General features: G+C 42.6%; 1 protein-coding gene across 8 annotated transcripts in view; it reads right to left on the bottom strand.

Moving 5' to 3' along the window:
• LOC129851369 (dedicator of cytokinesis protein 3-like) overlaps nucleotides 1–13,298 on the bottom strand; it is a 368,511-nt gene extending 355,213 nt beyond the window's left edge. For 3 of the 8 annotated variants that reach the window (XM_055917864.1, XM_055917866.1, XM_055917867.1), the window contains exon 1: nucleotides 12,547–13,297. In XM_055917864.1, coding sequence (XP_055773839.1) covers nucleotides 12,547–12,583 — 37 coding nt within the window. In that variant the 5' untranslated portion in view covers nucleotides 12,584–13,297. Of the gene's footprint in view, nucleotides 1–12,546 lie in introns of all 8 variants that reach the window. The other 5 variants (XM_055917871.1, XM_055917872.1, XM_055917869.1 and 2 more) reach the window with 4 other exon arrangements.
• Nucleotides 13,299–16,144: the final 2,846 nt, after the last annotated feature.

Raw genomic sequence — 16,144 nt, 5'->3', positions numbered from 1 at the left:
CTGTCACTCCCCCTTTGGTTCTTTCCTCAGGCGTTTTTGACTCTGTTTCATGTCTGTACGCTACTCGTAGTTATTGTTTTATTCCATGTTCGTTTATTTATTAAATTCACTCCCTGTACTTGGTTCCCGATTCCGAGAGTACATGTTACAAATATAAACGCAAAATGCAACAATTTCAAAGATTTTGCTAAGTTATAGTTCATATAAAGAAATTAGTCAATTGAAATGTATTCAAGCCTTAACCTATGGATTTCATATGACTGGGCAGGGGCGTAGCCACGGGTGGGCCTGGGAGGCCCACCCACTTTGGAGCCAGACCCACCCACTTGGGAGCTAGGCCTAGCTAATCAAAATGAGTTTTCCCCCACAATAGGGCTGTATTACATGCAGAAATAAATACACATTCTTTGTTTGATATTTATGTCTGAGTGTTGGATTGTGATAGAGGGTCCGATTCGTAAATAAAGAACGCCAAGAAAATGTTGCCAACTGGTTTGCTTAATGTAAGGAGTTTGGAATGAGTTATACTTTATATATATATATATATATATAGTTATAGTTATTACTATATTTTAGCAATTACATTTACTTTTGATACTTATGCATATTTAAAACCAAATACTTTTAGACTTTGCTCAAGTAATATATTACTGGCTGACTTTTACTTCAGTCACTTTTTATTACGGTATCTTAAGTACGACTCAAGTATGACAAATGGGTACTTTCTTTTTTACCACTGGAATGAACTCTACCAAACATGTAACTGGCCAACTACCTAGCTTTACCTTAAAGTAGAGAACATCCACAACATGCACTGTAGGTACTTTACAGTAGAGAACATCCACAACATGCACTGTAGGTACTTTACAGTAGAGAACATCCACAACATGCACTGTAGGTACTTTACAGTAGAGAACATCCACAACATGCACTGTAGGTACTTTACAGTAGAGAACATCCACAACATGCACTGTAGGTACTTTACAGTAGAGAACATCCACAACATGCACTGTAGGTACTTTACAGTAGAGAACATCCACAACATGCACTGTAGGTACTTTACAGTAGAGAACATCCACAACATGCACTGTAGGTACTTTACAGTAGAGAACATCCACAACATGTACTGTAGGTACTTTACAGTAGAGAACATCCACAACATGTACTGTAGGTACTTTACAGTAGAGAACATCCACAACATGCACTGTAGGTACTTTACAGTAGAGAACATCCACAACATGCACTGTAGGTACTTTACAGTAGAGAACATCCACAACATGCACTGTAGGTACTTTACAGTAGAGAACATCCACAACATGTACTGTAGGTACTTTACAGTAGAGAACATCCACAACATGTACTGTAGGTACTTTACAGTAGAGAACATCCACAACATGTACTGTAGGTACTTTACAGTAGAGAACATCCACAACATGCACTGTAGGTACTTTACAGTAGAGAACATCCACAACATGTACTGTAGGTACTTTACAGTAGAGAACATCCACAACATGCACTGTAGGTACTTTACAGTAGAGAACATCCACAACATGTACTGTAGGTACTTTACAGTAGAGAACATCCACAACATGCACTGTAGGTACTTTACAGTAGAGAACATCCACAACATGCACTGTAGGTACTTTACAGTAGAGAACATCCACAACATGTACTGTAGGTACTTTACAGTAGAGAACATCCACAACATGTACTGTAGGTACTTTACAGTAGAGAACATCCACAACATGTACTGTAGGTACTTTACAGTAGAGAACATCCACAACATGTACTGTAGGTACTTTACAGTAGAGAACATCCACAACATGCACTGTAGGTACTTTACAGTAGAGAACATCCACAACATGCACTGTAGGTACTTTACAGTAGAGAACATCCACAACATGCACTGTAGGTACTTTACAGTAGAGAACATCCACAACATGCACTGTAGGTACTTTACAGTAGAGAACATCCACAACATGCACTGTAGGTACTTTACAGTAGAGAACATCCACAACATGCACTGTAGGTACTTTACAGTAGAGAACATCCACAACATGTACTGTAGGTACTTTACAGTAGAGAACATCCACAACATGTACTGTAGGTACTTTACAGTAGAGAACATCCACAACATGTACTGTAGGTACTTTACAGTAGAGAACATCCACAACATGTACTGTAGGTACTTTACAGTAGAGAACATCCACAACATGTACTGTAGGTACTTTACAGTAGAGAACATCCACAACATGTACTGTAGGTACTTTACAGTAGTAGAGGAACATCACCACAGACAGCCCTCAGGCGTCACCACAGTCAGCCCTCAGGCGTCACCACAGACAACCCTCAGGCGTCACCACAGTCAGCCCTCAGGAGTCACCACAGTCAGCCCTCAGGAGTCACCACAGTCAGCCCTCAGGCGTCACCACAGTCAGCCCTCAGGCGTCACCACAGACAGCCCTCAGGCGTCACCACAGTCAGCCCTCAGGCGTCACCACAGTCAGCCCTCAGGCGTCACCACAGACATACCTCAGGCGTCACCACAGACATACCTCAGGCGTCACCACAGACAACCCTCAGGCGTCACCACAGACATACCTCAGGAGTCACCCCTCTGATTCCAGCTACTGACACACACACCTTCATTCTTTACCTTTTGATATCAAAATCGTGTTAAAAGGAATCATAAACCAGAACTCTCTACAGATTCAAACTGTAGCTACAGTAAGTTGGTGAGACCAAAGGGGGTATACTGTTGTGTAGTGTAGTATTATGGTGTAGTACTGTGGTGTAAAACTATAATGTAGCAATGTAGTGTAGTAATGTAGTGTAGTACTGTATTAATGTGGTGTAGTACTGTAGTGTAGTACTGTAGTGCAGCACTGTAGTAATGCAGTAGTGTAGTACTGTAGTGTAGTAATGTAGTACTGCAGTGTAGTAATGTGGTGTAGTACTGTGGTGTAGTAATGTAGTGTAGTAATGTGGTGTAGTACTGTAGTAGTGTAGTACTGTAGTAGTGTAGTAATGTAGTGTAGTACTGTAGTAGTGCAGTGATGTAGTGTAGTACTGTAGTGCAGTAGTGTAGTAATGCAGCAGTGTAGTACTGTAGTGTAGTACTTTAGTGTAGTAATACAGTGTAGTACTGTGGTGTAGTAATGTAGTGTAGTAATGTAGTGTAGTAATTTAGTGTAGTAATGTGGTGTAGTAATGTAGTGTAGTACTGTAGTAGTGTAGTAATGTAGTGGTGCAGTAATATGGTGTAGTAATGCAGTGTAGTACTGTAGTAGTGTAGTAATGTGGTGTAGTAATGTAGTGTAGTAAGGTAGTGTAGTGCAGTAATGTATTGTAGTACTGTGGTAGTGTAGTACTATAGTAGTGCAGTAATGTAGTGTAGTAATGTAGTCCAGTAATGTATTGTAGTATAGTAATGCATTGTAGTGTAGTAATGTATTGTAGTAATGTAGTAGTGTAGTACTGTATTAGTGTAGTAATGTAGTGTAGTAATGTAGTGTAGTAATGTATTGTAGTGTAGTAATGTATTTTAGTACTGTAGTAGTGTAGTACTGTAGTAGTGTAGTAATGTTTTGTAGTAATCTAGTGTAGTAATGTATTGTAGTACTGTAGTAGTGTAGTACTGTAGTAGTGTAGTAATGTAGTGTAGTGATGTATTGTAGTGTAGTAATGTCTTTTAGTACTGTAGTAGTGTAGTACTGTAGTAGTGTAGTAATGTTGTGTAGTAATGTTGTGTAGTAATGCAGTGTAGTAAGGTAGTGTAGTAATGTAGTGTAGTACTGTAGTAGTGTAGTGTAATGTAGTAATGTAGTGTAGTAGTGTAGTACTGTGGTGTAGTACTGTGGTGTAGTATTGTAGTGTAGTACTGTGGTGTAGTACTGTGGTGTAGTATTGTTGTGTATTAATGTAGTGTGGTAGTGTAGTACTGTGGTGTAGTACTGTGGTGTAGTACTGTGGTGTAGTATTGTTGTGTATTAATGTAGTGTGGTAGTGTAGTACTGTGGTGTAGTAATGTAGTGTAGTAACGTAGTGTAGTACTGCGGTGTAGTAATGTTGTGTAGTACTGTGGTGTAGTAATGTAGTGTAGTACTGTATTAATGTGGTGTAGTACTGTAGTGTAGTACTGTAGTGCAGCACTGTAGTAATGCAGTAGTGTAGTACTGTAGTGTAGTAATGTAGTACTGTAGTGTAGTAATGTAGTGTAGTACTGTGGTGTAGTACTGTAGTAGTGTAGTACTGTAGTAGTGTAGTAATGTAGTGTAGTACTGTAGTAGTGCAGTAATGTAGTGTAGTACTGTAGTGCAGTAGTGTAGCAATGCAGCAGTGTAGTACTGTAGTGTAGTACTTTAGTGTAGTAATACAGTGTAGTACTGTGGTGTAGTAATGTAGTGTAGTAATCTAGTGTAGTAATTTAGTGTAGTAATGTGGTGTAGTAATGTAGTGTAGTACTGTAGTAGTGTAGTAATGTAGTGGTGTAGTAATGTGGTGTAGTAATGCAGTGTAGTACAGTAGTAGTGTAGTAATGTGGTGTAGTAATGTAGTGTAGTAATGTAGTGTAGTGCAGTAATTTATTGTAGTACCGTGGTAGTGTAGTACTATAGTAGTGCAGTAATGTAGTGTAGTAATGTAGTCCAGTAATGTATTGTAGTATAGTAATGCATTGTAGTGTAGTAATGTATTGTAGTACTGTAGTAGTGTAGTACTGTATTAGTTTAGTAATGTAGTGTAGTAATGTATTGTAGTGTAGTAATGTATTTTAGTACTGTAGTAGTGTAGTAGTGTAGTAGTGTAGTAATGTTGTGTAGTAATGTAGTGTAGTAATGTATTGTAGTACTGTAGTAGTGTAGTACTGTAGTAGTGTAGTAATGTAGTAGTGTAGTAATGTAGTGTAGTAATGTATTGTAGTGTAGTAATGTATTTTAGTGCTGTAGTAGTGTAGTACTGTAGTAGTGTAGTAATGTAGTGTAGTAATGTATTGTAATGTAGTACTGTAGTAGTGTAGTAATGTAGTGTAGTAATGTATTGTAGTGTAGTAATGTCTTTTAGTGCTGTAGTAGTGTAGTACTGTAGTAGTGTAGTAATGTTGTGTGGTAATGTTGTGTAGTAATGCAGTGTAGTAAGGTAGTGTAGTAATGTAGTGTAGTACAGTAGTAGTGTAGTGTAGTGTAGTAATGTAGTGTAGTGTAGTAATGTCTTTTAGTGCTGTAGTAGTGTAGTACTGTAGTAGTGTAGTAATGTTGTGTAGTAATGTTGTGTAGTAAGGTAGTGTAGTAATGTAGTGTAGTACTGTAGTAGTAGTGTAGTGTAGTGTTGTACTGTAGTGTAGTAGTGTAGTGTTGTACTGTAGTAGTGTAGTGTAGTAGTGTAGTGTAGTAATGTATTGTAGTAGTGTAGTGTAGTAATGAAGTGTAGTACTGTGGTGTATTAATGTAGTAGTGTAGTACTGTGGTGTTGTGCTGTAGTAGTGTAGTACTGTGCTGTATAGCAGTATCAGTGGCTTGTGCTCTTAGACAGCTGTGCCACATTTCTACTGACTTAGAGGGAATACAGTATGCCCTTATCAAGGAGAAAACCAAGCTTTCACAACACATTACATGACACATAGGTGTAGGGGCATCATGGAACCAGAGAAACAAGAGGCATTTCCACAGTGGAAACACACACACATCCACACACACAAACACACAGGCAGTGCCCTGGGTTAGACAGCTCATACAGCCAGACTGGTCATGCTTGGTTGAGCAAATAACAATACCAAGCAATAATTAGCAGAAAGGATGCCATTCTACTGGAACTGAACAAGGCTTACTATGCCTTCTGGGTAAATGCATCTGGCTATGTATGTTATGAGTGTGTGTGTGTGTGTGTGTGTGTGTGTGTGTGTGTGTGTGTGTGTGTGTGTGTGTGTGTGTGTGTGTGTGTGTGTGTGTGTGTGTGTGTGTGTGTGTGTGTGTGTGTGTGTGTGTGTGTGTGTGTGTGTGTGTGTGTGTGTGTGTGTGTGTGTGTGTGTGTGTGTCTGTCTGTGTGTCTGTGTGTCTGTCTGTGTGTCTGTGTGTCTGTGTGTGTGTCTGTGTGTGTGTGTCTGTGTGTGTGCTCTCTGCCAGCTCTCTGCCAAAACCATAACAAACCTGAGACTCCAGCTGCCATCACCGTGAGGGAATGAAAACATCACCCGGTTCATAATGTCAACGGAGCTGTCCAATCGTCAGCCTGCTGATCCCTACACTCTAGAACCAAACAGGGTCCGGAGCTGTCCAATCGTCAGCCTGCTGATCCCTACACTCTAGAACCAAACAGGGTCCGGAGCTGTCCAATCGTCAGCCTGCTGATCCCTACACTCTAGAACCAAACAGGGTTCTTCGCCGTCCCCATATGGGAAACCCTTTGAAGAACCCCTTTTGGCATCAATTTAGAACACTTTTGGGTTCCATGTACAACACTTTACACAGAGGGATTCTGTTCCACCCTTTTCACACCTTTATTCTATTCCACCCTCTTCACACTTTAATTATATTCCACCCTCTTCACACCTTTATTCTGTTCCACCCTCTTCACACTTTTATTCTATTCCACCCTCTTCATACCTGTATTCTATTCCACCCTCTTCACACCTTAATTATGTTCCACCCTCTTCACACCTTAATTATGTTCCACCCTCTTCACACCTTAATTATGTTCCACCCTCTTCACACCTTAATTCTGTTCCACCCTCTTCACACCTTAATTCTGTTCCACCCTCTTCACACCTTTATTCTATTCCACCATCTTCACACTTTAATTCTGTTCCACCCTCTTCACACCTTTATTCTATTCCACCCTCTTCACACCTTTATTCTATTCCACCCTCTTCACACTTTAATTCTGTTCCACCCTCTTCACACCTTTATTCTGTTCCACCCTCTTCACACCTTTATTCTGTTCCACCATCTTCACACCTTTATTCTATTCCACCCACTTCACACCTTTATTCTGTTCCACCCTCTTCACACCTTTATTCTGTTCCACCCTCTTCACACCTTTATTCTGTTCCACCCTCTTCACACCTTTATTCTGTTCCACCCTCTTCACACCTTTATTCTGTTCCACCCTATTCACACCTTTATTCTGTTCCACCATCTTCACACCTTTATTCTATTCCACCCACTTCACACCTTTATTCTGTTCCACCCTCTTCACACCTTTATTCTGTTCCACCATCTTCACACCTTTATTCTATTCCACCCTCTTCACACCTTTATTCTATTCCACCCTCTTCACACCATTATTCTATTCCACCCTCTTCATACCTTTATTCTATTCCACCATCTTCACACTTTAATTCTATTACACCATCTTCACACTTTAATTCTATTCCACCCTCTTCACACCTTTATTCTGTTCCACCCTCTTCACACCTTTATTCTATTCCACCCTCTTCATACCTTTATTCTATTCCACCCTCTTCATACCTTTATTCTATTCCACCATCTTCACACTTTAATTCTATTACACCATCTTCACACTTTAATTCTATTCCACCCTCTTCACACCTTTATTCTGTTCCACCCTCTTCACACCTTTATTCTATTCCACCCTCTTCACACCTTTATTCTGTTCCACCCTCTTCACACCTTTATTCTGTTCCACCCTCTTCACACCTTAATTCCGGTCCACCCTCTTCACACCTTTATTCTGTTCCACCCTCTTCACACCTTAATTCCGGTCCACCCTCTCCACACACACACGTACACACACACTTACTTCCCCTCCCCCCAAAACACATTATAACAAAGCCAGATGCATTTATACAGTAGTTATATGTACATTTGTATTTATTTATTTAACTAGACAATTTCTTATTTACAATGACAGCCTACACCGGCCAAACCTGGACGACGCTGGGCCAATTGTGCGCCGCCCCTATGGGACGCCCAATCACGGCCATTTGTGATACAGCCTGGATTCGAACCATGGTGTCTGTAGTGACACCTCCAGCACTGAGATGCAATGGCTTAGACCACTGCGCCAATCGGGGAGCGCGCGCACACACACACACACACACACACCATGAAACAGGGTTGGTTATGCACAGACTCCCTTTAGACTCAGTAACGTAGGAAAACCCTCCATATTCCTCCACTCCCCCAATACTGATTAAATGAGGACATATAATATACCAGCTATCTGTGTGTTAACTCTTTACTGTCTGAAGTGATTAGAGGGGGGGAATTAACTCCCTGGAAGCAATCAGGTAGAAGATTGGCCAATCACAATGTCAATTTCCACACATGTAGATCGGCCTTCAGGGTTATATTGAGAGAGTGATCATAAAATACAATTCAATGGAATACTTTATTTTGCAATCAAAGAGTGCTGGTTTATTTACATTGTAAACTGCACAACAGTACTATTCTAACTGTACTCTGCTGAGCCTATGGTTAGTAACTAATATAGCTACGGCCTTCCTCTCTGTCTTTCACTCCTAGTGTGATGCAGGGCATGTCTTTGACTGGTTGGTGAGAACCCAGTGTGTGCTGGGCTGCCTGGCTGGAGGGTGAGAACCCAGTGTGTGCTGGGCTGCCTGGCTGGTTGGTGAGAACCCAGTGTGTGCTGGGCTGCCTGGCTGGTTGGTGAGAACCCAGTGTGTGCTGGGCTGCCTGGCTGGAGGGTGAGAACCCAGTGTGTGCTGGGCTGCCTGGCTGGAGGGTGAGAACCCAGTGTGCGCTGGGCTGCCTGGCTGGAGGGTGAGAACCCAGTGTGTGCTGGGCTGCCTGGCTGGTTGGTGAGAACCCAGTGTGTGCTGGGCTGCCTGGCTGGAGGGTGAGAACCCAGTGTGTGCTGGGCTGCCTGGCTGGAGGGTGAGAACCCAGTGTGTGCTGGGCTGCCTGGCTGGTTGGTGAGAACCCAGTGTGTGCTGGGCTGCCTGGCTGGAGGGTGAGAACCCAGTGTGTGCTGGGCTGCCTGGCTGGTTTGTGAGAACCCAGTGTGTGCGGGGCTGCCTGGCTGGAGGGTGAGAACCCAGTGTGTGCTGGGCTGCCTGGCTGGAGGGTGAGAACCCAGTGTGTGCTGGGCTGCCTGGCTGGAGGGTGAGAACCCAGTGTGTGCTGGACTGCCTGGCTGGTTGGTGAGAACCCAGTGTGTGCGGGGCTGCCTGGCTGGAGGGTGAGAACCCAGTGTGTGCTGGGCTGCCTGGCTGGAGGGTGAGAACCCAGTGTGTGCGGGGCTGCCTGGCTGGAGGGTGAGAACCCAGTGTGTGCTGGGCTGCCTGGCTGGTTGGGTGAGAACCCAGTGTGTGCTGGGCTGCCTGGCTGGAGGGTGAGAACCCAGTGTGTTCAGGGCTGCCTGGCTGGAGGGTGAGAACCCAGTGTGTGCTGGGCTGCCTGGCTGGAGGGTGAGAACCCAGTGTGTGCGGGGCTGCCTGGCTGGAGGGTGAGAACCCAGTGTGTGCTGGGCTGCCTGGCTGGTTGGGTGAGAACCCAGTGTGTGCTGGGCTGCCTGGCTGGAGGGTGAGAACCCAGTGTGTTCAGGGCTGCCTGGCTGGAGGGTGAGAACCCAGTGTGTGCTGGGCTGCCTGGCTGGAGGGTGAGAACCCAGTGTGTGCTGGACTGCCTGGCTGAAGGGCCCGAGGCCTGGGACTGCATTCAGACTGCATCCATTCCCTTACAAAGAGCCATTTATTAGGTGGCCAAGCTGAATAGCTGTTTTCAATGCTCAGCCACAATCTCTCCTAGTCCCTTTGGAGAGCATCCATGAGTCCCCCTCTCTCTCTCTCTCTCTGAGTATCTCTCTCTCTCTCTCTCTCTCTCTCTCTCTGAGTATCTCTCTCTCTCTCTCTGAGTATATCTCTCTCTCTCTGAGTATCTCTCTCTCTCGCTCTCTCTCTCGCTCTCTGAGTATCTCTCTCTCTCTGAGTATCTCTCTCTCTCGCTCTCTCTCTCGCTCTCTGAGTATCTCTCTCTCTCTGAGTATCTCTCTCTCTCTGAGTATCTCTCTCTCTCTGAGTATCTCTCTCTCTCTCTGAGTATCTCTCTCTGAGTATCTCTCTCTCTCTCGGAGTATCTCTCTCTCTCTGAGTATCTCTCTCTCTCTGAGTATCTCTCTCTCTCTGAGTATCTCTCTCTCTCGCTCTCTCTCTCGCTCTCTGAGTATCTCTCTCTCTCTGAGTATCTCTCTCTCTCGCTCTCTCTCTCGCTCTCTGAGTATCTCTCTCTCTGAGTATCTCTCTCTCTCTGAGTATCTCTCTCTCTCTGAGTATCTCTCTCTCTCTGAGTATCTCTCTCTCTCTGAGTATCTCTCTCTCTCTCTCTGAGTATCTCTCTCTCTGAGTATCTCTTTCTCTCTCTCTCTGAGTATCTCTCTCTCAATTCAATTCAATTCAAGGGGCTTTATTGGCATGGGAAACATGTGTTAACATTGCCAAAGCAAGTGAGGTAGACAATACACAAAAGTGAAACAAACAAAACGAATTAACAGTTAACATTACACATACAGAAGTTTCAAAACAATAAAGACATTACAAGTGTCATATTAAATATACACAGTGTTGTAACAATGTACAAATGGTTAAAGCACACAAGTTAAAATAAGTAAGCATAAATATGGGTTGTATTTACAATGGTGTTTGTTTTTCACTGGTTGCCCTTTTCTTGTGGCAACAGGTCACAAATCTTGCTGCTGCTGCTCTCTCTCTCTCTCTGAGTATCTCTCTCTCGCTCTCTCTGAGTATCTCTCTCTCGCTCTCTCTGAGTATCTCTCTCTCTCTGTGAGTATCTCTCTCTCGCTCTCTCTGAGTATCTCTCTCTCGCTCTCTCTGAGTATCTCTCTCTCTCTCTGTGAGTATCTCTCTCTCTCTCTGTGAGTATCTCTCTCTCTCTCTCTCTCTCTGAGTATCTCTCTCTCTCTCTCTCTCTCTGAGTATCTCTCTCTCTCTCTGAGTATCTCTCTCTCTCTCTGAGTATCTCTCTCTCTCTCTGAGTATCTCTCTCTCTCTCTGAGTATCTCTCTCTCTCTGAGTATCTCTCTCTCTCTCTCTGAGTATCTCTCTCGCTCTCTGAGTATCTCTCTCTCTCTCTCTCTGAGTATCTCTCTCTCTCTCTGAGTATCTCTCTCTCTCTCTGAGTATCTATCTCTCTCTCTGAGTATCTCTCGCTCTCTCTCTCTGAGTATCTCTCTCTCTCTCTGAGTATCTCTCTCTCTCTCTGAGTATCTATCTCTCTCTCTGAGTATCTCTCTCTCTCTCTGAGTATCTCTCTCTCTCTCTCTCTCTGAGTATCTCTCTCTCTCTCTCTGAGTATCTCTCTCTCTCTCTCTCTCTCTCTGAGTATCTCTCTCTCTCTCTGAGTATCTCTCAAATTCAAATTCAAATTCAAGCTGCTTTATTGGCATGAAAAACATTGTGTCAATATTGCCAAAGTAACAATGTATACAATATACATTGTAATAAAATTATAAACAATGACAAATAATAATATAGAATGGCAGTAAATAATAATACAAAATTAAACATAAAAATAGTAACAATAAAATGGTAACAGTCAATAATCGAATGTAATGTAATAAAAAAATGAAACTATAACTAACTTATAACTAAATAACGTATAAATAAATAAATATATATATATAAATAAATATATATAAATAAATATATATAATATATATAAATAAATATAAATAAATAAATAAATTAAATCTCTCTCTCTCTCTAAACCTATCTTCGTGCTTATGAAAGATGTGGGTTGTTTCTGCTTTTTTTAAAGTTGTGTTGGTCTGTGTATAAATAAAATGTGGTTAAGAAGCTTCCTATTCAACTCCAATGACCCGCTATTCCCAAGTGTTACTCTGCTGCGATGAATTGGACTTGCTAAGCAGCCTGTTGTCAGCATAACAGTATGTCCTTCCCCTGCTCTCAATGGCTTTGCATTGCCATGGTCAAGTAGAAACCACTGTCTGTTACTTAATGATACATGGAGGTCTAGCTGTTCCATGTCCACTCTTAAACCATAGTCAGCAACAACAGAATATAATTCACATTTCTCCATCTCTGCTGTTCATTGAGCTGAGCAGCGCAGCCGCTGTAAAGTTTCCCATCGCCCTCTGTTGGAGATGGAAGCAGTAGCTTTCACTAGGTGATATTACACATTTTGGCTTTGATCAAAACAGTGACATCACGAAGTCCTTCAACATGAGCAACGTGTGTGTGTGTGTGTGTGTGTGTGTGTGTGTGTGTGTGTGTGTGTGTGTGTGTGTGTGTTTTATAGTTCGCGTTGATTTAAAAAAACAGTAATAGCCTAGGGCTACAATGTTGTCCAATGTCTTCTAGACGGAAGATAACGTGACAGTTTGGGAAAATGTGGAGAAATGTCAACACGTGTTTGGCTGCTGGCTGGGTGCAGTGCTTCCACCAAGACCTGACATATAGGCGACATAAACTGCTTCTATTCCAGTATTGTACCGTGAGGGACAGACTCGTTGAATAGAAACAGACAGACATAGGCCTAAATAAAGGCTATATTATTTAGATTAAAAACAATAAACTGAATTTAATAAACTCACCAACTCCGATTTTCTCCTCTTCCGTCGGGGTCCACATGATCCTGGTGAAATTCCAAGTAAACCAAGCACGGGTTCGCCGTTATCATGGAAAAACGACCGAGAAAAGTTGCATAAACCGCTCAGATCCACGGAAATATATCACTGCGTCTCAACGCCTGCAAATAAAAGAAAACCAAAGTGGAATGTGCGTTCATATTTCGCCTCTCAAACGACGCATTTTCTGTCCCGGTCCTCAGTCAGTGCATCTTGCTGTCATACAACAACGTTGACCCAGTCTATCGCAGTAAGTGCTTAGTTGTTATCCTATCCGGCTGAGGCTGCCTCGTCACTTCTGTGCGAATCTCCCAACTCTATCAATGCAGCCGTAGCATCTCCCGCGGTCCACTGCCAGGATGGAGAGAAACACGTTATTTATTTATTTATTTTTCAAACCTCCGGTATACAACAGACGGCTCATTTTCTGTCTGTCGATCCCAAACTCGTTTTTGAGTCGGATAAATTGATAATACATGTGTTAAAACCGTCCTATATCGCTATGGAATAACCAGTCGAATATTTGAAGACCACGGAGGGTGAATGTCGCAACAGCACTGAGAGAGAGAGAAAGAGCGATGTCCAGTTGTTTACGATGTAACTGGAGTGTGTGAACGGGATACTCAATGCAGTCACCGCTGCGCCATCTTTTAGCCTATCCACATAACGCAAATTGCCAAATAGTTCATCCTTTGATGGGACACAGATGGGGCATAGAGACAGTTGGCATACCTTAACCTAGATCTCTCTCCTCTCCTGGCTTTAGTTCCTATAAGGAGCTTTGGTTTGGGATGTGTTATGTGGTGTTGTCTCTCTCTCTGATCTGCATGTGTGTGTGTGAAAGAGAGAGGTGCCAGCTGATGCTGTCCAAGTTGTTGTCTGTTACATCAATCACAGAACTAAATGGGTGCTGCAATGGCATTTCTATTGAAGGCCTATTACCTTACAGAAAAATCCCATAATTTCACCTGTGGAAAATCACATGATTTCACCTGTGGAAAATCACATGATTTCACCTGTGGAAAATCACATGATTTCACCTGTGGAAAATCACATGACTTCACCTGTGGAAAATCACATTATTTCACCTGTGGAAAATCACATGATTTCACCTGTGGAAAATCACATGATTTCACCTGTGGAAAATCACATAATTTCACCTATGGAAAAAAAACACATAATTTCACATGAATTTTCACGTTCCTTTACATGTTTTCACGTAAGGGTTGGTAGGGGTCGGTAAGGGTTGGTTCAAGATGAAGAAAGACCTTGGGAAAACAAGCTCTGTAGACCAATCTCTGTCTCAAATTGCATCATATTCCCTATATATATATATACTTATTTTGATCAGAACCCTATAGGCCCTGGTGAAAGTAGTGCACTACACAGGTAATAGGGTGCTATATGGGACATGATCTGTCTTTCACAGACACAAACAGCATCGGCAGAAGATGTAGAGCCAATGTACTAATCCCGTTCCCATAGTAGCGTACTAGTCCTGTTCCCGTAGTCGTGTACTAATCGCGTTCCCGTAGTCGTGTACTAATCCTGTTCCCGTAGTCGTGTACTAATCCTGTTCCCGTAGTCGTGTACTAATCGTGTTCCCGTAGTCGTGTACTAATCGCGTTCCCGTAGTCTTGTACTCATCCTGTTCCCACAGTCTAGTACTCATCCTGTTCCCTTAGTCTAGTACTCATCCTGTTCCCATAGTCTAGTACTCATCCTGTTCCCATAGTCTAGTACTCATCCTGTTCCCATAGTCTAGTACTCATCCTGTTCCCATAGTCTTGTACTAATCGCGTTCCCATAGTCTTGTACTAATCGCGTTCCCTTAGTCTTGTACTAAACGCGTTCCCATAGTCTTGTACTAATCGCCTTCCCATAGTCTAGTACTCATCCTGTTCCCATAGTCTAGTACTCATCCCGTTCCCATAGTCTAGTACTCAATGCCATACAACTCTCCTTCCGTGGCCTCCAACTGCTCTTAAATACAAGTAAAACCAAATGCATGCTCTTCAACCGATCGCTGCCTGCTCCTGCCCGCCTGTCCAACATCACTACTTTGGACGGCTCTGACTTAGAATATGTGGACAACTACAAATACCTAGGTGTCTGGTTAGACTGTAAACTCTCCTTCCAGACCCACATCAAACATCTCCAATCCAAAGTCAAATCTAGAATTGGCTTCCTATTCCGCAACAAAGCATCCTTTACTCATGCTGCCAAACATACCCTTGTAAAACTGACCATCCTACCAATCCTCGACTTCGGTGATGTCATTTACAAAATAGCCTCCAAAACCCTACTCAATAAATTGGATGCAGTCTATCACAGTGCCATCCGTTTTGTCACCAAAGCCCCATATACTACCCACCACTGCGACCTGTACACTCTCGTTGGCTGGCCCTCGCTTCATACTCGTCGCCAAACCCATTGGTTCCAGGTCATCTACAAGACCCTGCTAGGTAAAGTCCCCCCTTATCTCAGCTCGCTGGTCACCATAGCAGCACCTACCCGTAGCACGCGCTCCAGCAGGTATATCTCTCTAGTCACCCCCAAAACCAATTCTTCCTTTGGACGCCTCTCCTTCCAGTTCTCTGCTGCCAATGACTGGAACGAACTACAAAAATCTCTGAAACTGGAAACACCTATCTCCCTCACTAGCTTTAAGCACCAGCTGTCAGAGCAGCTCATAGATTACTGCACCTGTACATAACCCATCTACAATTTAGCCCAAACAACTACCTCTTTACCTACTGTATTTATTTATTAATTTATTTTGCTCCTTTGCACCCCATTATTTCTGTCTCTACTTTGCACTTTCTTCCAATGCAAACCAACCATTCCAGTGTTTTTTTAGTTTTTATTTTACTTGCTGTGTTGTACTCACTTCGCCTCCATGGCCTTTTTATATTTTTATTTATTTATACATATATCTGTTTGCCTTCACCTCCCTTATCTCACCTCACTTGCTCACATTGTATATAGACTTATTTTTTTTTTTTTTTATTATTTTTTTTTTTTTTCTTTTTTTTTTTTTTTCACTGTATTATTGACTATATGTTTGTTTTTACTCCATGTGTAACTATGTGTTGTTGTATGTGTCGAACTGCTTTGCTTTATCTTGGCCAGGTCGCAATTGTAAATGAGAACGTGTTCTCAATTTGCCTACCTGGTTAAATAAAGGTTAAATAAATAAAAAATAAAAAATAATCCTGTTCCCATAGTCTTGTACTAATCGCGTTCCCATAGTCTTGTACTAATCGTGTTCCCTTAGTCTTGTACTAATCGCGTTCCCATAGTCTAGTACTCATCCTGTTCCCATAGTCTAGTACTCATCCCGTTCCCATAGTCGTGTACTCATCCTGTTCCCATAGTCATGTACTAATCCTGTTCCCATAGTCTAGTACTCATCCCGTTCCCATAGTCGTGTACTCATCCCGTTCCCATAGTCTAGTACTCATCCCGTTCCCATAGTCTAGTACTCATCCCGTTCCCATAGTCTAGTACTCATCCCGTTCCCATAGTCTAGTACTCATCCCGTTCCCATAGTCTAGTACTCATC

Source organism: Salvelinus fontinalis, chromosome 3 (assembly GCF_029448725.1).
Source record: "Salvelinus fontinalis isolate EN_2023a chromosome 3, ASM2944872v1, whole genome shotgun sequence".
Classification (NCBI taxonomy): domain Eukaryota; kingdom Metazoa; phylum Chordata; class Actinopteri; order Salmoniformes; family Salmonidae; genus Salvelinus; species Salvelinus fontinalis.
This window is presented reverse-complemented; position numbering and strand designations above follow the sequence as displayed.